Below are 20,000 nucleotides of genomic sequence, written 5' to 3'. Positions count from 1 at the left end.
TGTGTGTGTGTGTAGGTATGCAGCACGGCTGATAGACGATGCCCTGTTTGCGGGTCAGGACCTTCAGAGTGATCGCTCCCTGCAGGCTCTAGTGGCCGGCCTGAAGGCCTACAGCACCTGGGAAAACTTGGCATGCCTTCAGGAGTGCCGCGAGTGCACAGGGGGCATGGTAAGCACTCTCTCTCTCTTTCTTTATATATATATATATATATATATATTTCTCTCTTTACTTTTCTGTGTGTGTGTGTGTGTGTGTGCATATCCTGATAATAATCAGTATGTAGACGATAACATCGGTCATTCAAACATTATAGATAATGTGTTGTTGCAGGGCTTGTTATTTTATAATCTGATAGAGTAGACCGTCTCTGTGTGGTTTTACTCAAGTTTGGGTATGTGTTTGGTGGCTGCCTTTTGAGGCCACTGAAACTTTCCATTCATTGTCTCACACACCTTCCAGTTGGTGTAATTACATGTTTGGATGTTGACACCAGTCTCATTGTACATTACGTACCTACAACTAAGAACGTCATATAACAAAAGAGCGTCAACTAAGAACATCATATAACAAAAAGCAATATTTACATATTTTGTCATGCATCACCAACTTTTACCAAATTATCTCACTTGAAAAGGAGACATTTTCATTTTTTTTTACGGTGAGAAACCGCAGCATCTGCACCTCAGCTCGGGAGTTTGTGTTCCTCTGAAGTCATACTTTTAACCCCATACCTGTGACATTTACCACTGTTAGTGCATATGTAACACCACAGGAGGTTTCCTCTGACTAGTTTGTGCATTTCTTTACATCCATAGAGTTTGACACATCAACACAGTTTTAGACATTCTACTCATCATCATCATCATCATCATCATCATATTGACATGGCAACACTCAGAAGCACCAACAAACAGACATGCACAGTCGCACACACATGCACACACACACACACACACACACACTGAATCGACACATTCATGTGAGACACATTCAAGCAATATGTTTAAGAGTCTTGTATTTTCCTAGGGCTTTATGATGGAGAACAGGATCCCAGCTCTGAAGTGCGACTCCGATGTCTTTGTGACATTTGAAGGAGACAATGTGGTCATGCTACAGGTAAAACACGTCTGTAAAGCCATGCACAGCCGCAGAACACAAAACCAGAACTTTGTTGTGTGCCGAGACAGACTCTAAAATCATGTCTCTGAAGTTCAAAACGTTTTATAGTTGTCATTTAAAATGTACAACATGCACACTAACTCAATGTGTGTCTTTTAAACTTCGCTTTGTGTGTTATGCCCGAAAGCTTAACCTTGCATCTTTTTCAGTCTACTACTACTTGTGTGTTGTTGGTGGTTTATTTTTTTTTTATTTGTGCTCCCCTCATAACTTAATAAGGACTGAGGCACAACCCATGATTGCCAAGCAACCAACAAATAACTGCAGCTCAGTCAGCGTAAAAGCAAAGTGACGGGGTAGCTGGATAGATCTTAGTATGCAGGTGGAGACTGATTTAATTTTACAGATCACCCCCCCTCCCCTCCCCTCCCCCTACCTTAGCAGTCTAGTAACAGGATTGTGATTACAGATATAAATGAGACATTTTTATGTTTTGTTTGATTTTTTTTTTGCGCTCAATTGGATTGGCAATAATAACATGTTTTAAGCCTGGAGCTGGTTATTAAATAACTGTCATGTAATTGGGGGCCCTTGTTGTGAGGCAGAGGGGAGAAAGAGTGCCTCTAGGCTGGACAGAACACTGGGCCTCACAGAGCACAGGCACTCTCACACAGGCTCGCCATTCACAGCCTGCTCAGGGAGGCCTCACACACACACACACACACACAGTGGGCTTTCTCTTCAAATTAGATTAGCCTCTTACATACAGAAAGAAATAATACAAACCATGGGAATATCAGCACAGAGCATGTTGGATTTGTTTTATATATTTTTTAGCAAGAGGTGAATAATACGTGGAGCAGTATTTGCAGGTAGTTTTCACTTCATAGGCAGTGATCTTCAGGACAGGTGAACAACGTTTTCAGCGTACTAAGAGCGCACACTGTCATGATGGTCTGCTAATCAGTTTAATGTTAGTTTATTTTTGATATACATCCATGATGTTTGGAAATTGTAAACATAGACTTAATATTTCGTTTCTCCTTGCCAATAAAGAGGAAGATTTATTCACATAAAATGCAGTTATGTGGATTGTAGCGATGTAGGAAAGATAATTGCAGTATAATAGCTATCATGTGCCCATTTTTTCCCCACCATCCGATAAAATGGCTGCCAGTCATTAAAGGAGCTTGGCTGGATATGCAAGCACTTTGATTTGATTAAGTTATAAGATGAGAGTGTCTGCTTTTTCAGCGACCAAGGTTAAAAGAGAGCATGTGAAAATGTTACGGCTAGATGTGAAACCTCTGTCTCAACTGAAGTCACAAGGAGAGAGTGAATTCTGTCAAAGCCTCACTGTCCAGAAATCTCTCTCTTCACAAGTCTGTTTTTTAAAATGAGAAAAAGGCTTGACACACCAGTGGCCTTTAATTACGTTGGGTATTTTTGAAATGGTAAACGGCAGTTGTAGTTATCCCATCTGGATATTAATTGTCTTAATCGAGTATTGAGGCATTAACAGGATGTCGGCCATATTAGCGCATTAGAACTGGGAAGGGTTCATGTAGCTTGAGGCTATCGCTGTATCACCTGTCACAAGACTCTGATTAGCCCCCCAGTTTGAAATGCCCAAATCCAAATCCCTCGCTGGCTGACCTGCGAGAGGACACTGGCACTGTGTCACTTTTAGGACATGCCATTGGCTGGTACCGTAATTTCCCGACTAATAACAGAGGTTTATACGTTGATTTTGCAAAAATTCCTTTAGCTGTGAGGTTAATACACGGGTGTACACACACATTGTGCTTTAATCATAAAAAATGAAGAAAACAAATGTATTCCCATGTATAGCCAAGAATCAAGAAAATAAATGCTTTCACATGTATGGCTATACATGGGAATTAATTTCTTTTCTAAATTCTTTATGATTAAAGCACGATCTGATTCACAATCTGAAATAGCCCGATTCTGATTCATTGGGCTATTTGTGGTTAATACACGGATTCATACACAATGTGTCTAATACATGGAAAATGACTGTGCTAATAGACAGGTGATATTTTTGAGATATGTGCTTCCTAGAGGCATTTTTTAGTAAATGTTGGGAACAGGACTTTTTAACATAATTAAGGTGTGCTGAATCCAACTAGCCCTGTTCCCAAGTTGAATTTTGAGTTTATGACCATCTAATTAGCATAAACAAAATGGCGATTTTGGGCACTTTCATTGGGCGGATGTCATTATACCATGTAAATTAATTCATATTGTTCACAGAAATCTCCCTTGGCCAATAGATCAAGGATACAGGCTGTGAAAAAAAAAATCTAGTATTATGCCTATGTTAATTACCTGAAAAAACCTTTGAAAAATGTAATTGTTAAAATGTTATAACTGAGCAGGCACACGGTATTTGACGAATGAGACTTGTGTTTTTTGAGGGTCAAGAAAGATGTGTAGTGATGAAATGTAAAGTTTAAAATTGTGGCCTACTGGTTAGGTCTTCGGGCTTGAAACCAAGGGGTTGCCGGTTCGATCCACGACCAGTAGGAAATATGTGGGTGGTGGAAAGGTTGAGCACTAGTCTCCCATGCCCACATCCATGGCTGAAGTGCCCTTGAGCAAGGCACCTAACCCCTCACTGCTCTCCGGGCATCACTGTAGCAAGGCAGCTCACTGCTCCACATGGTTAATGTGTGCTTCAATGTGTGACCTGTGTGTTCACTAATTCACGGATGGGATACATGGAGAGACAAATTCCTTGTATACCCAAGTATACTTGGCCATAAAACCTGATTTACATTACATTTTACATAATTGAAGCAAATTAGGTTGGTAATGTATGTAGTCTCGGATTAAGTTACACAGGCCTTTACCCATTTCTGTAACACTTTACGGTAAGGGTACATTCATGATTTATGTATTACTTCATTCATTAATATCTAATTAATCATCAGGAATTTACTGAGTCCATAGTTTGTCATTTGTGACCTCATACATGAACACATAACACATACTAAAGTATTAGGTACGATGGGCACATCATTATGAATTATGATGTATTAACCATGATCATGACTTTATTTTTCTGCCAAAAATGTGGTCATCACTGCTCAAATTCTCATAACTTTGGAGTTCTCTAAACACATGTCATTATTCATTACTTTAGTTGAGGGGCCACAGACATGATGAATGCATGAGCAATTATCCTAAAATTCATGTAATCATGATGATCATGCTTAAGAAATCATAAATCACAATGATATACCCATCACACCTAATGCTTTAGTTGATGTGTTGTTCATACATGAGGTCATCATGAATGAGAGTATATGAATTCATGTCAATTCCTGATGATTAATAGGATATAAAGGATAAAGGAAGTAATGCATAAATCATGAATTAATTCATGCATGAATTCATGATAATTCATGTACCTTTAATATAGAGTGTTACCCATATTTCTTCATAACCTTTGTGTTAGTAAAATGATTGAATGTCCTGTGAATTAATAGCTAGATTAATAACTTTATAACTAGTGCAAGTGCAAGTTCAAGTTACTTTATTTGTACCCAGAGGTAGATTTTGTTTGCAGTATAGAGTGCTTCAAGAGAATTTGCCATAACAGGAGCACAGAGGATGCCATCTTTACGGCAATTCACTCCGCCCTTTCCGTCCTTGACAATAGCAACACCTGTGTGAGAATGCTGTTCATTGACTTCAGTTCAGCATTCAACACCATTATCCCCTCCAAACTGATCACCAAACTCAGTGAACTGGGCATCAATACCTCCCTCTGAAACTAGATTCTGGACTTCCTAACCAACAGACCACAGTCTGTTAGATTAGATAACCTCACCCACTCAACCCTCACCCTGAACACCGGCGTGTGCTAAGCCCTCCTTTACTCCCTCTTCACCTATGACTGCATACCTGTACATGGCTCTAACACCATTGTCAAGTTTGCAGACAACACTACGGTGATTGCTCTCATCAGCAACAATAATGAGAGCCTGCAGGAAGGAGGTCCAGCACCTAACATCGCGGAGCACCGACAACAACCTGGCTCTCAACACCAAGAGGACCAAAGACCTCATTGTGGACTTTAGGAAGTCAAAAGCTAGCACACAAAGCCCCATCCTCATCAACAGGACTGAGGTGGAGCATGTCACCAGTTCATGTTTCTGGGTGTCCACATCTCTGTGGACCTCTCTTGGACCCTCAACACCTCTACCTTGATCAAGAAGGCTCACCAGCATCTCTTCTTCCTGAAGAGACTAAAGAACACAACCTCTCTCCTCAGATCCTGGTGAACTTCTAAACCTCTACCGCTGCACCATTGAGAGCATCCTCACCAACTGTGTCACACAGACACCCCCCCCCTTCACAGGGACAACAAGGAGGCGAACATTTTGCCCCTATCCCACCCATAGTATTCTATTTATATTTATAAATGTACACACTTTATTACACTTAAACATAGCGATATTCTACTGATATTTATACTGTTCATACTGCACATACACTTATATATTTTCAGTACTCTGCACAATGACAATGAAGTTGAATCTAAGATAATCTGATCAAATGAAACATGTGACTGCTGGCCATCTTTCCCATTTGGAATCAAGGATATGATGCTAGCTTGTTAGTTAATGGTTGTTCGTGATTAGTTCAAAGGAACTCCAATGATTTTAAACTCCAAACATGTGTCTCCCCACCACGAAGAAGATGTTTACCAATGAAGTCAGGCCACACTCTTTGCCAAAGAGGACTATACTAAGGTGATAATAAGGTTAATTAGCATAATAACAGTTTTTTTTGCATTCTTATATTTTTCATAGCCTTTACTTTTTATTTATTGCCCACGGGAGATTTCTGAGATGCACAGATGTGAACAATATTATTTATTTACATGGTATAATGATGCCCGTCCGAAGAAAGTGCCCATTTTGGCAGCCATTTTGTTTATGCTAATTAGATGGTTAAAAACTCAAAATTCTGCTTGGGAACAGGGCTAGTTGGATTCAGCACATGTTAATTATGATAAAAAGTCCTGTTCCCAACTTTTACTAAGAAATGCCTCTAGACCCATATACAAGGACTTTTTCTTGGAATAGCACTTGTCTATAATAAAGGACATGAAAGAAGCTGAAGTTTTAGGAGGCAGTGTCTAGTTGTAGTAGTAGCAGGATTTTATAAAATGCTTAAATGTTAATACCTTGATTGTTATTATGTTGCTGTAGTGTAGCTCTGTAGCTTAAATCAAAAAATGCATGTTAATAGCCTAAATGTTATTCCACTGCTGTAAGTCGCTTTGGACAAAATAATGCGGCCGCCAAATATGTAAATGTAGCAGGAGTGGAAAGGCTGAGTGCCATGCATGAGTCATAAAGCCAGCATGGCCTGTAGAAGTTGGCGGAAGGTTTCATGAGTGGCGGGATGTTGTAGTACGGTAGTTGTGGTATTTGAAGAAAAAGCAGAAACAGTGAGTGAAGCTGTGAAGTTGTAAGTGTAAGGGTGCCCAGCGCACGTGGCGCGTGACGAGAATTTGCTTCATCACTGCAGCATGCAGGGGTGTTGTGTGCCTCCCAAAATATGGGGTCTTTGCCGTGCGGTAAATTGCACGGAGGATCATACCACCTGCTTAAGTGTAGCTGATCTGGATGCACCAGCACTAGAAATGAAAAGGGAATGTGTCTCATTTTCGATCTCATTTCTTTCAGTGTTGTCTTCTCTCTCCTACTTTTGCCTGAGCTAGTTTTCCCTGTACTTATGACCGCAGCAGTCATTATACAACATCTTCACAATCCAGTAGAACCTAAGCTAGTGTGTACCTCACCTGTTACAGACGATTGCATCTGTCACAGACCTCAAGATCATTGAGGTCCCTACTGAAATAAATTAGAGCAGAGTGACACATTTATCTGTAATTACTCTTTTAACCGATGATTTTATGTGAAGCCACTTGCAGTACAGAAGTTATATTTACATCAATCTCTGTGTGCTCCCTGGGAGTCGACCGCATGATCTCTGTGCTGTTTGCTGCAAACTTTACCAGTTGCTCTCAGCTTGAGTTGAGCCACAGGAAAGCTCACAGCAGGCTTCTGGGCAGCAAACAATCTGTTGTGCAGGAACTAAAGCTTTAGTGTGCCGTGTGGGGTCACTGCACTGACCTACAAATGTGTACACTTAGGATCATCCCCATAGTATTACATTAGTCAAATTATTCTTAATAACTTACTTTTAAGTTATTACATTACCTTTAGTTCATTTTTGCTTGTTGTCCAACTTTGCTTGTTAACCCAGGCCGTCAATGAGATCAGGGCCCAACATGTTGTCATAGTGATGACCTTTCACCTCTCTGCTCCCCCTCAGGTGGTGGTGCGTGAGCTGCTCAGCCAGTACACCAAGCAGCTAGGCAACAACGTTGTGGCCGGCCTCATCAGAACCTGGACCAGTTCCGCCTCAGACAGCCTCAGAACCAGGTATAAACCACTCCCTCCAGAACTTCAGCAGACCATTGGACTGCTCTGCCCGAGGTTTTTCCCACGCTGTAAGTTTGCCAAATATACCAAAGCTTGGCTACGTCTGTCTGCCTTTGGATACCAGACCAAACAACCTACTTTCATGCAGGATAAACAACCTACTTTCATAGGCCATTTGAATCATGTTCATATATTGGTCAGAATATTGGTACTTTTGGGCCTCTATACTTTGAGCCTTTTTAAGCTTTGGCTATAAAATAAATGGAAGTATGCAGGGAAGAGGGAAGTGTAATTGTTGGTCTTGAAAACAACGGCCAACAATTGCTACAAGCAAACGTGATCCCATCGTGCATCAGCTCATGTAGTATTTAAGATGAAGGTTAAATTAATCTCTATGTTACATAAATTATCTTTACTGTCAGCTTACCAGGGTAGGAATTTCACTACCGCCCCTTGCGTTGGCCGTGATGTCCCTTTGAAATTCAGAGGTTTACAGGCCACTGTGGCCTTGGTGCCCCCTTCTTTCAATATTCTGGTTTGCGTCCGACTAATAGCGTATTTTATTAGCCTATGGCCTGTCAAAATAATCTTAGCATTCACAGCGCAAATTAATTTAGTATTTTACGCAGTGGAGAAAGTGACAGCGCACGGCAAGAAAGAAAGTGCCTTCAAATTCACCCATTCTTCAGTTGAACTACTGGCGAAGTAGCCTACTCATCATACAGACATCACAAGTACACTTCACATGAAAGAGCTTTTTCTCAGCTTTTAAACGATGTTAGTCGCTATTTGCTGTGGTGAACGGTTCGCGAGACAAGTAAATCATATGATTAAATTGAATCATAAGGCCTTTTCACACAGAGATCACGCTAAATTTGCGGGAAGAGGAGACGTATTTTTGCCGCAACGTGTGTCTGAAAACGAGGTAAAAATTTGCCGGCCTGCTGATCTGTTCACATGATGGCATTTTGCGGAGACAGGAGGCAGGATCAGCTAGCAAATGTAAATGTGACGTACAACAGGGGGTGTGTAGAGTAATAGTCGTAGGCCTAGGCCTTATTATGCGTGGGCCTTTAGATGCAGCAGGTGTGTGATTTCCAAAACCATGGTGGGAGAACCGACTGCACTTTGGTTGCTTAGAATGTTAGATTCTTGCGATCGATGTCTTCAGGCAATTAAAAGTAATTTAGAAGGGAAATTGAAGAGAATAGTTGCTCCCTGCGTTGGCCGTGATTCCCTTTTGAAAATCAGATGTTTACAGGCTACTGTGGCCTGCAGCTTAATATTTTTCAGGTGTTTAACAGTAGGCGCACTATTAGCAGTTATGCCGAAGCCAGTGAGATTATTAGGCATTGCATCCTTCAGTCACTCTGTTTGGAACATCGCAGTTCGGGTTGATAAGATTCAGTTAATGCGATTATGGATCGTCTCAAAGTTTGGGACAACCAAACAACAGTGTAGGCAAAGCAAATCCTAATTGTTAGGTTACCATAGCTGTCTTTTCTCTATCGGAAATCGCCACATAAGCTCATTGGTTTCTTTTTTCTTTTCTTTCTTGTGCGATAATGCATTTAAAGCAGTTGCAGAGTAATCCGGGTTTGAATTTACAGCAAATTTCGACATGCATGTCTCCAAATTTGGGCTTTAAGTTTCACAATGTGTTTACATTTTTTTACATGATTTCATAACAGGCAAAATACAAAATAAATATTACAAATATCGCCTATATCGGTAAATATTAAAATCAGAGGATAGGCCTATACAGCTGACTAAGAGTTTGTGAAAGTAGCTTAATGAGCACAAAATGCTAAGCATGGCTATTTGAGTTTCTTAAAGCTGAGCTGTGAATTGTAAATTGTTCAATACATGATTTCATAACAGGCCAAATATAAAATAAATATTAAATATAGCCTAGATATCTGTAAGTATTAGATAATCAGATTATTTACAGTTGTATGTAATGTCATGTTTCATGTTTTTGTAATGTTTCATAATGTGATGCAGGTCTACTGCTGTGAATAGGCTAAATACAACTTTGATTATTTTTTATAGCCTACTACTGTATAGTTAACTTTGGCCTTGGTGCCGCCCAACTGAAGGCCAAGTGACCTTGCCCCTAAAATGGTAAAATTCCAAGCCTGTCCAAGCTTACAATACGTTTACTATGGAAACTTTATAGGACGTTCCAAGCACCGTTCCATGTTAGAATGTTGTGCCTGTATGGTAAGGGAATGGTGCTTGGCAGTAAGAAGGCATGGTAATTGAGTTAGCGCTCTGGCTTAATCCAAAACCCAGTATGGCACTGAGGCCAAGTAAGCAACCTCCCATTTACACGCATAGTTGTCTCCATGAAAGTGGCCTCAATGTTCCCTTCATACGAGAGCCGTTTCACAGATAATATTCTTTATTTTAATCATTGAGGTTTTATGTTGCCATAATTATAATTTGCTAGGATGTGGTGGCAAGAATACAGGCAACCACCTCCCATCACATGCGATCGCTGTCCCTCAGTAGTTGGCTTTGACTCGGGCCTTTGAATAGAAACGGCCAGAAGCTGTCTGTCTGCAGACATGGATCATCTACTTGTGTAATTGTTCATTGCCAAGCCAGTGATTTCTCTGTGCGCTTTATGTTGCTCTTGCACCACAGTCAGCTTTGGTGGACCTAGTAGTGAATGTCAAAAAGTGCTGTATTGCCATCAGATGGCAGTTGTGTTTTTTTTTCTTTCTGAATTATGGCATTAAAGGTAAACAATGTACCTTTTGCGGTACGGTGTAAAATGGCTCCCACATGGAAAATATGTTTCTAAAGATTTTGTATTGGTGAAATGGTTTGGGCTAAGATTAAATGTAACTTTGCTATATAACTTCCTTATTATGATTTTCTACCTATATAACTATAACTAGAAGGAGGAGCATGAATTACTGCAGTGTATGATGTGCTCAGTACTCTGTTAAACCTCAGTAAACCTGTTTTTGAATTATTTTCCAAAAGGTTTTGTTTGCATCATACAGAGTGGACATTTAAGACACTGAAAGGCGCATTCAACTATTTATGTTTATTATGAATTGATGTGGTTTAAACTCCTAAGTGATGATGACTGTAAACGCTTGTGTTTGTTTGTGTTTGTGTTTGTATATGTAAGTTTCCTTGGCTTCAATGTGGATAAAGTGGGTGATCTGAGTTTCCTGCTGAAAGCTGTAAGCTATCGGGAGAGAGTGCTGCAAAGAAGCTTGGCTACCAGGCTCTATAATAAGGTGCGGAACATTTTTCCACACCATACTTGTATTTGTGAGTAAACACACCAGTGACATTCTCTCAATTGAATAGAATTGCTTTCCTATAAAGACTTTCCATCTGATATTTCCATCTGATTAAGCCATGGTATTGGAAACCTGTCTTGCCTCATGTTAAAATGCCAAATGGACCCTGAGAACACAACACTGTCATCATCGCTCCATGTCATGTGAAGATCTTGATTGACGTGTTTCCAACTGTAGGTTGAGAAGAACAAAGACGAGTTTTTCGGGGCTTGGAACTCCTGTCTCCATCATGTCACCGGCCTGGCCTTGGCTCATATTCATCGAGGTGAGAGAGAAACCAAAGTCCTTTTAGGCTTTAGCCTCCACATAAGGGAGGTCATAAGACATAAAAGGTACATCAGGCGAATTTGTGTTTAAATTGAATTGAACAATATAAGTATCTCCCCCTAAATCGCTAAAATAAGGCTAAAAAGGATAAATGTGCGGTTGGTTAGGCTACTTGCATTACAGGAAGGGGCGGGTTATATATGTAGACAACTGCCATATCGGCATTGCGAACTAACCCCATACATTTCAACCCCATACATTTCTCGGCATTGCGAACTAACCCCATACAGAAGATTCTTTGAGTGCTGTGTCTCTTCATTAGAAAGTCTCTGGAGAAACCTCTGGGTTTCAGCTGTGGAACCCCAGCAGTCCAGCATTCAGACAGACAACATAATAACAACAACAACACATTACATTTATATAGCACTTTTCAAGGCACCCAGAGCGCTTCACAGTGAAGGGAGAACCTCACTTATCACCACCAATGTATTGCACCCACCAGACTTCACTGCCAGAGTGGATTCATTTGGCAAATATGTTTGTGTTGAGTAATTGAGGAGTTTTTTTTTTTTTTTTTTTTTTTTAAGTAAGTGTGACATGGGTAGACCTTTATATGTGTAGGCAGAGGAACAGGTGGAAAGATGCAGGAAAGTTATCAAAGGCAGATGTTGAAATAGTATTGCAATGGTGTATGACATTTTTATACTTTCTGAATGGCTGGAATGGATTAGTTAACTCTCAGATGTATGTGTGAGTGTGTGTGTGTGTGTGGGGGTAGGTAATGTTTTGTGTGTGTGAATGTGTGTGTCTGTATAATTGTGAATCTTTGTGTGTTGTGTCTGTACAAATGTGTGTATCTGTGTCATTGCTGTTGTTTATGTACTCCTCTGCAAGTTGTCAACCAAGGGCCGTATGGTTCTTTATCTAGCCCATGTGATCATAATCTTTCCATTCTCTCACCCTCCTCCCACTCACTCACTCACACACACACACACACACACACACACACACACACACAAAACAGCCCAATACCACAGTCATGAGCAGAGGTGCAGTCTCCCATACACAGCAACTAAAATACTTTCCAATTAGTACGTATTTCAACCTGAGTGCAATAACATTAAAACAACTCATCTAAATTTCCTCAGCAGAAAAAGCTTTTTTCTTGTCTCAGGTGTATTTACTTAACCTCTGTCTTCAGATGTCTTTCATCATCATGTTGTGACACTTTCCTCACTTTGTGATTGTGATTGTGGGTTTGTATTGGAGAGCAGAACATTGTGTATAATCTACCTTTGTGATATAATGTAATCTTTGTAGTATGTTTGACTTGAAATAGTCTAGCATGAAATAGAGCTGTCTGAGTTTAAGTACTGTTTATTTTGATGGCGGAGATCTGATTGTCAGTGTTGTCTATGTCTGTGTTGTTTTAGTGCATAACACTTAATTGTACAATGAGCAAACAAAATATGACCTAGATGATCAGTTAGTGGAGGAAAAGCAGTTGGTCAGCATTTGTAAGGAAAATGAAAATAATGGCATTTGTGGACTTTTTGTCACATCCATAACGCCAGTTAAATGTCTTGGCATTTGTATGATGTGAATGATAGCATTCATTTTTTGTGCATTTTTTCTCATTTACATTCTTCAGCCAAAAATAGCAAATGCTCAAATTTCATGTAATCTTTCACATCATACCATACAATCACATTGTATTGGCGTTATGGATGTTACCAAAAATGTAATTTTCCATGGAATTGCCCATATGTAAGGAAGTAAACTGTAGATTGATGACTAGAGGTCAAGTGTGGTTTCTGTGTTATACTTGTTTACTTGTTTTCTCATTTTCTCGTTTTCTCATCACTTCTCATGTGAATAGTTGTAGTGTTAAAAAGTTATGTATGTATGAAAAACATTTATACTATACATGTGTATATACAGCTTACAAGACATTATTCGCAGTTTAAGGGGCTTTTTTTTTTGTTGTTGTTGTTGTGACATTTTTGTCTTCATTTTGTTTCCATAGTGACATTGGAGCAGTTTGCACTGGCTATTCAAGAATGCCAGGTTGCAGAAGACCACGCCTTGCTCACAAAAGTATGTGTGAAACAGCTCCCCACTCTAAATCAGTCTCATACCACAAGATATGATAGGCTTGAGTCATCAGACTGTTCCTATGGAAAGTTCTCAGAAGTGGTAGTGTGTGCTCTCACATTTGACTATCTACATGCAAACAGAAGCACACACAGGCACACAGATGTGGTCACAAAGTGTCCATATTAAGTCTCATGTATCAATATAAGACAGACAGACAGACAGACACTCAATCTTACACACACACACACACACACACACACACACACACACACACACACACACACACACACACACACACACGAAACAGAGAAAAAACAACCACACTGCATGTGAGAGATTCACTGAAATGACTCACTGCTCATATTCCACCAGCGTAAGCTGGCCTCTTTTAATGAAGCAGTGCCCAGCCGATGTGTAGCACACGTTTTTCCACTGCTATCTCGCAGCTGTGTTTGAAGCTCTTCTCTGACACCGAAGAAGGGGGTGAGGGGGGGCATTATGATGTACCAGAGCAGAACCACGTGACACATAGGCACGCTTCTGCGCTCGACAGTCGTGAGGCCCCGGCCTGAGCATCAGCCATTGTGTGAGCGGTGACCCACCTTGCCACACCCGTCAGTAACCCGTGTGCACTCAGTGCATCTGGGGTGGGGGGCTGAGGGGGTGGCTGTTTTTTGGGGGGCTTTGGCTGGGGCCGGGAGATAAGCACAGGCGTGTGGGGCGACTGAGGGGTCGCTGCTCGCTGTATCTGAGCAGCCCTTTTCACACATGGAGACATCTACATCGATGCTTTAGTGGTCTGTCGACATCCTATGTTGGTCGATGTTTTTGTTTTTGTTGTTATTTTCTTGGCATAAATGCGTCCACAACTCACATCTGATATGTGCAGTCTATTGGTTTAAAACCCTAGCTTTTTGGATTGGCTGCTGGAAATGTAGATTAGGGGCCCTTAATAGCAAATTCTAAAACGGATAGTTCCGGTCCTTGATTATGATTGGCTGCATCGCGTTCAATGTAAAATCCAACACAAACATACAGGTACACCTTGACTGCATTTCGTTCTGTAGTAATGCGGTACAACAACTTGCGTTTCGATGTTGCTTGGCAACCATTTAGACAAAGGAAATATATTTCTTCTTCTTTCTTCATTTCTCGTTGCTGTGCTTTTTCTCTGCTTGCGCGTCGTGCCTAACAACGCCCCTTAGCTGTTCTAAAATCAGTTTATACTACGGCCTCTCGGGGCTTATTGCTTAAGTCTAATACAGTGAACAACACGGTATTGTGGGGAATCTTTAAAAGCGAGCTATCTCAGGCTCACAGAGAACAGTCTTGATTAATACCTGGACACACCAGTCTGTTTTTCCATGCAGAGTTTCTCTTATCCAGACCCTGGCCTCAGATGTTTGACTGGATGACTGGGTCCAGTCTAGATGCCTCAGTTATCCATCCTGCTTTGTGAACATTTTTGAAAAATGTTGGAATCAATGGAAAATACACAATTGCATAATGTGACTATGCTTTGTTTGAATTGACACTAGATTTTGCTACTTTAAGTTTTTCTCATAGTCAGATATGATCTATTCCCAGATGATGATAGTTGTGGTAACTGAATTGCGCATCCAGCCATGTGGTTCTCAGTGGCTCTCAGTGCTACTGTTACAGCAGGGGAGTGTTTCTCTTGTCATGGTTGGCTGGGCCACAGTTGGTTTCCTGTAGCGTGTCTGAGGCACAGGGAGAGCCGTGAGACTGAGGGGGATCATGTGCTCTCCTGTCATCTGAGTGTCACTGGAGCAGTGACACCTCACTGCAGCTGGGCCCACTGGAGAAAGACGGAGACCAGGGAACCGGACCTGTGACCGCAGAGCAGAGATCGATGATCACACACCTGTGGGGCCGTGGAGAGCCTCGGGAGAGTGCGCACACACACACACACACACACACACATGGACACACACAACACACACCACACACACACACACAGGTCACATGACCACCCTGAAGCACGGGGGAGGCAGGGAGGGGGTCACAAGACGAGGTGAATCCCTCACTAAATCATGTGACTGGCCTAGAGCTCTGTGAGGTTTCGAGGGGGTCTCACTTGGTTTTTGTTTTGTTTCTGTTCGCCATTGTTATTTCTGTTCTGATCCTCACTTTGTGTGTCTCTGGTGCACACACAGGAACTCAACAGGAATCTGTGATTTGATTCAAGAGAATTTATTTAAAAATATGATGGAAAATTGAAAAAAAAAACAGCTTGTTGTAAAAGTCACTCAAGTCTAAGCATTGTGTCGTTTAAAGCTTTTTATATATGTTTATTTTTAATTATCCTAGGGGCAACAGTCTGTGAGATTTTCTCTGCGCTTGGTGGGCCTGTTCTGTCTTTATAGAAGCTACACAGTGCATTTCATTACCACTTCAAGCATTTCCAGCTCTCAGCTGTGTTAAATCAGTGCAGCGGAATAAGTTCCTGTAAAATATCACTGTGGGGCTCCGGAGCCCTGCCCTCGAAACTCAGCGTGTCGTCCGTCCTCGGGCTGTCCATCCTCGGAGTGACCCCTCGAATGGTTAACCAGAACACGCACGCAACTCTGGCTATTTTTCACTGCAGACTCGTTTTAGTCATCTGTTGACGAGGTGGCCAGACCATGGTCATTATCTTTGGATTCGGCGCCCAGTCCACTTCAGGACAGTGTGGCTGCCAGTGAAACTGCATGCACAGAGAAGAGAAGGGTATGCATCCTCTTATCTAACTCTGCTGGAGACGCCAAATAAGCTCATTTCCTAAAACGTTGCCGTGATATGCAACGTGTCTCTCATAGTCTGAGATGTAGGATTTAATGGCCAGAAGCGCCACTCCTACGGCACTGTGACCGCACTGTGACCGCACTATCTCGATGACTGCAACTGCTTTTATGCTGTTAGTTGGGAGTGGCCATTTCCCTTTTGCGTGTGATGGCTGGCGGTTTCAGTTTGTGATGAGCAGGGGTATGTGTCACTCAGTCACTTCCAGGCTTTGCTCTACAGCAGGTTGACATGAGCATATATAGCTTTACTCGCTACCTCACATTCTCTGGTTTGCATACAAGGAAGAACGTGAGAGAGTGAACGGGTAGAGAAGAAAGCTTGGCTGTCTGTGTGGCAGGCTTAGTAATGTGATAGCTTTGACCAAATACCAAGGACCGGTACCTGCACTTAATTACACATATGCACACATGACCTAAATGTAGACACACACACACACACACACACGCTGTTGGGATAGGTTAGGTCACATGGTACTGACTGACAGGAACAGCTTTGGTGAAGTCACTACCTGTGGCTAATTGGTAAAGGCACCCCTGCCCTGGCACCATGGCATACAATTAGAGTAGGCCCTCTGTGGGAGTGGAGGCCAGCTGACTCCATCTGGAATATGGCTGCATTCCATATTTCCTAGTTGGAATCTCCCAATTTAATTCCAGACAGGAGAAAAGAAATATAAGCCATAGACAACACCGTTTCAATAATCTTCAGGGCCTCTCCCCATATTGTAACACATTCAAACACAAATTGAGACATGTGGATATTAACAGGCAAATTGGCAAATTCAGTGTGCTTTAGTAGGTAGGTGTAAAACAGCAAGAAGTAAAATAAGAAGAAGAATAAAATAATAAGTTAGTTTTAAAAATAGGCTTGGAACAACATACTCACCGATATCACACATGCATACATTTATAAACACCTGCACAGAAAGATGCTAAGATATAGAAATGTAGATAACAGGGACTGATAACTTCTTCAGATTTTCATTTAGGTTCGTTCTGAGCAAAAACATTATCTTTTCATTCCTGTTCCAGTGTTCCAAGGCCTCTGCTCAAAATGGTAACCAGTTAGAACGTTATAGAAGAACGGTTAATAATGTCCCTATAAAAATGACATTGCCTTTACAAATTGGAACAATACTATAGGCTTTTTTGCCCAACAGCCTTAAAGCTTAAATAATCAAAGCACATTAAGCTAACTGTTAAAAACACTGTACCTGAATTCAGGTGCGGGTAAGATTTGAAAGTAGACAATTAGCCTATATAATATTAGATTTTCAAAAATGTCTGATAGCCTAACTTCAGGCAAAGAAAATGTCCTTACTTTAAGCCCTGTAATAGCCTAACCCATGTGTGGTGCTACTATTTCCCTAGTTTCTTTGGTAGCCTATGTTATTTCACACAATGTTTCAGTAATTTAGGCTACATACTTAAAAAGGCAGTTAGATAGTGTTGGATATGAAAATCCTTTTTATCAACTAGTAGTTCTAGCCTATTATTAGCCTGGGTTTTCCCATGCTGCCTTGCGCGCGATTTTATTCACGCTGCTAGGCAGCCTAGATTCCATTGACCCAATTTTCACCTTAACGAAGGAACCAATCACAGAGGGGGGACAGCAAGACGATGACGACACACCGAAGCGGTTATGAGCTACGTACAGCGCATTTGATTGACATTCGTAGCGCCCAATAAACGGCATTTGTAAACCACATCTCAAATACGAGAAAATGAATGTGTAGTTCCCGGACCCCATCTCAATGAGATGAGGTCTGACGTTATTTTACAGGGGAGACACTGATTCATAGAATCTTACTAAATTCATCCTATAAGGGGTCTGGGGAACACTGTGTGGGCAGGTGACTTACCAAGCCTATGGACTTTGAATAATATTCAAAGAAAGGTTAATCTACTGTTATGAACCGGTTATCTAAAATTGAAAATAGCATTTTCACTCTGGAACAAGTGAAATTGGTTTTGTTCCCGTTTTCGGTCACGTTCATCCAAAAATTGTGTTTGTTTCCGGTTTTCGTTTCATTCTTTGAACCGTTTCTTGTCCCTGGTAGATAATACCTTTTTTGTAATGCAGGGGTCAGCACCTTACAGGCATTATTGAGGAGTCTGATCTACAAATGAATTTGTCCCCTGAACAGCATTGTTATGCTGCTGGCAAATCCTAGGTTTAGTGGCATACAATACCAATCAACACTGTGGAAACACAGGTCTTTTATAGAAATGCAGTGTCTGTGTCTTCTGAATGGACCTTGAGTCTGGCAGTAAAAGTTGATGATGATGATGAATAACAACACAAAATAGAAATGGACACATACACATGACTATTCTCGTACATGTTTAATTATATACACCCACGTGTGCACTTATGCATGCTTGAACACACATGTATGCGCACACACACACGTACTTATACACAAATGTTCCATTCGCTTAATCGGCTGCAGCTCAGCACGCAAGCACAACTTAAAAGGTGTATAGGCTGAACTGATGTCAGTCCCTGATGGCCAGTTCGTTCCGGCGGAGAGTGTAGAGGTCACGTCAAATCTTTCTCTCTCAGGGGGGAGACGAGTGTCCACGCTGTAGAACTGAAGACACCTCAGCTCAGCCACCTCTGCTTTTTCCTGTCCACCTCTTTGATGTGCACTGGTGGTTGTGCTCTTTCACTGTCACTTTGAACAGAGTCGAGATATTAGCCCGCCTGCCACTTGTTGTTTTTCCACTGCCTTTCTTTTCTAGCTGAAAGCACATCCTGCAAGGGGTTCAGTTTTCTTACCCCCACACACCACCACCACCCAGCCCCCCGCCTATCACCACCACCCCACCGAGTGTCATAAAAAACACATTTGAGGTTCTGAACTCACACACACTCTTTGTACTTTTTCCAGGAAATGCCAAGAGTGGAAAGAAATGTGTGTTTTTTTGTTTTAATATTTCTGCCCATATTTGTCTAAGCTGTTCTGTCTTGTCTGTTATTTGTGTCCCTACAGTTCTGCCTCTTGCACGGCACTGGTTTGGTGTACCAGGAGAGGGCTTGGTACCTGGAGCATAAGTACTTGACCCCAAGCACTAGCAGACAGATCCGCACCCAGGTAACAGTATGCTGCATCTGGTCCACCAGGGTTGTCTGCATGTCTGCTCCCAAGTTGGTATGACCAGGATTGGGTCAATATTCACAGGTTCATTCAGACCCATTGCCACAAGTGTATACAATCAGGCACCTAGTCATGCAGTCTGCATTCACAAACATTTGTGAAAGAATGGCTCTTTCTGAACAGCTCAGTGAATTCATGCCTGGTCCTATTGAAGGGTACACAAAGCAAGGTCCATAAAGACTTGATTGGGTGAGTTTGGTGTAGAATAACGTCTGGCCTGCACCAGAGCCCTGACATAGATAGATAGATAGATAGATAGATAGATACTTACTTACTTACTTACTTACTTACTTACTTTCTTTCTTTCTTACTTTCTTTCTTTCTTTCTTTCTTTCTTTCTTTCTTTCTTTCTTTCTTTCTTTCTTTCTTTCTTTCTTTACTTACTTACATACTTTACTTACATACTTACTTGATCCCCAAGGGGAAATTCAAGAAGACCTCAACCAGATCAAACACCTTTGAGATGAACCAACAGAGATTTCAAGTCAGGCCCTCTCATCCAACATCAGTAATGGCCAGGTGTCCCAATACTTTTGTCCAAATAGTGTATGTGCATAAATGAGTAGGGGCCTTTTTAATGTACACGTTACCACATAGGTATAGACCACTGGTGGATTTCACCCAGACTCTGAGACTCTAAGAGAACTGCTGAGCAAGCAGGCCTGACTCATCACAAGAGTAATCTCATCTGGGCACTGAGAATTGAAAACAGGTGTTACGATAAGAGGTGAACTCTGAACCCT

The 20,000-nt window shown here is 41.4% G+C and overlaps 1 protein-coding gene across 5 annotated transcripts in view; it reads left to right on the top strand.

Annotated features, from left to right (window-relative positions):
• Nucleotides 1–20,000, top strand: part of acoxl (acyl-CoA oxidase-like) — a 40,061-nt gene that overhangs the window by 15,334 nt on the left and 4,727 nt on the right. For 4 of the 5 annotated variants that reach the window (XM_048269709.1, XM_048269707.1, XM_048269706.1 and 1 more), the window contains 7 exons: nucleotides 1–169; nucleotides 1,028–1,117; nucleotides 7,496–7,605; nucleotides 10,751–10,862; nucleotides 11,106–11,193; nucleotides 13,222–13,292; nucleotides 19,093–19,194. The exon at nucleotides 1–169 is cut by the window's left edge and continues 42 nt beyond it. In XM_048269709.1, the coding sequence (XP_048125666.1) occupies nucleotides 1–169; nucleotides 1,028–1,117; nucleotides 7,496–7,605; nucleotides 10,751–10,862; nucleotides 11,106–11,193; nucleotides 13,222–13,292; nucleotides 19,093–19,194 (742 nt within the window). The remainder of the gene's footprint in view (nucleotides 170–1,027; nucleotides 1,118–7,495; nucleotides 7,606–10,750; nucleotides 10,863–11,105; nucleotides 11,194–13,221; nucleotides 13,293–19,092; nucleotides 19,195–20,000) is intronic. The other variant, XM_048269708.1, reaches the window with a different exon arrangement.

The sequence above is a fragment of the Alosa alosa genome, chromosome 18, assembly GCF_017589495.1.
Source record: "Alosa alosa isolate M-15738 ecotype Scorff River chromosome 18, AALO_Geno_1.1, whole genome shotgun sequence".
NCBI lineage: Eukaryota > Metazoa > Chordata > Actinopteri > Clupeiformes > Clupeidae > Alosa > Alosa alosa.
This window is presented reverse-complemented; position numbering and strand designations above follow the sequence as displayed.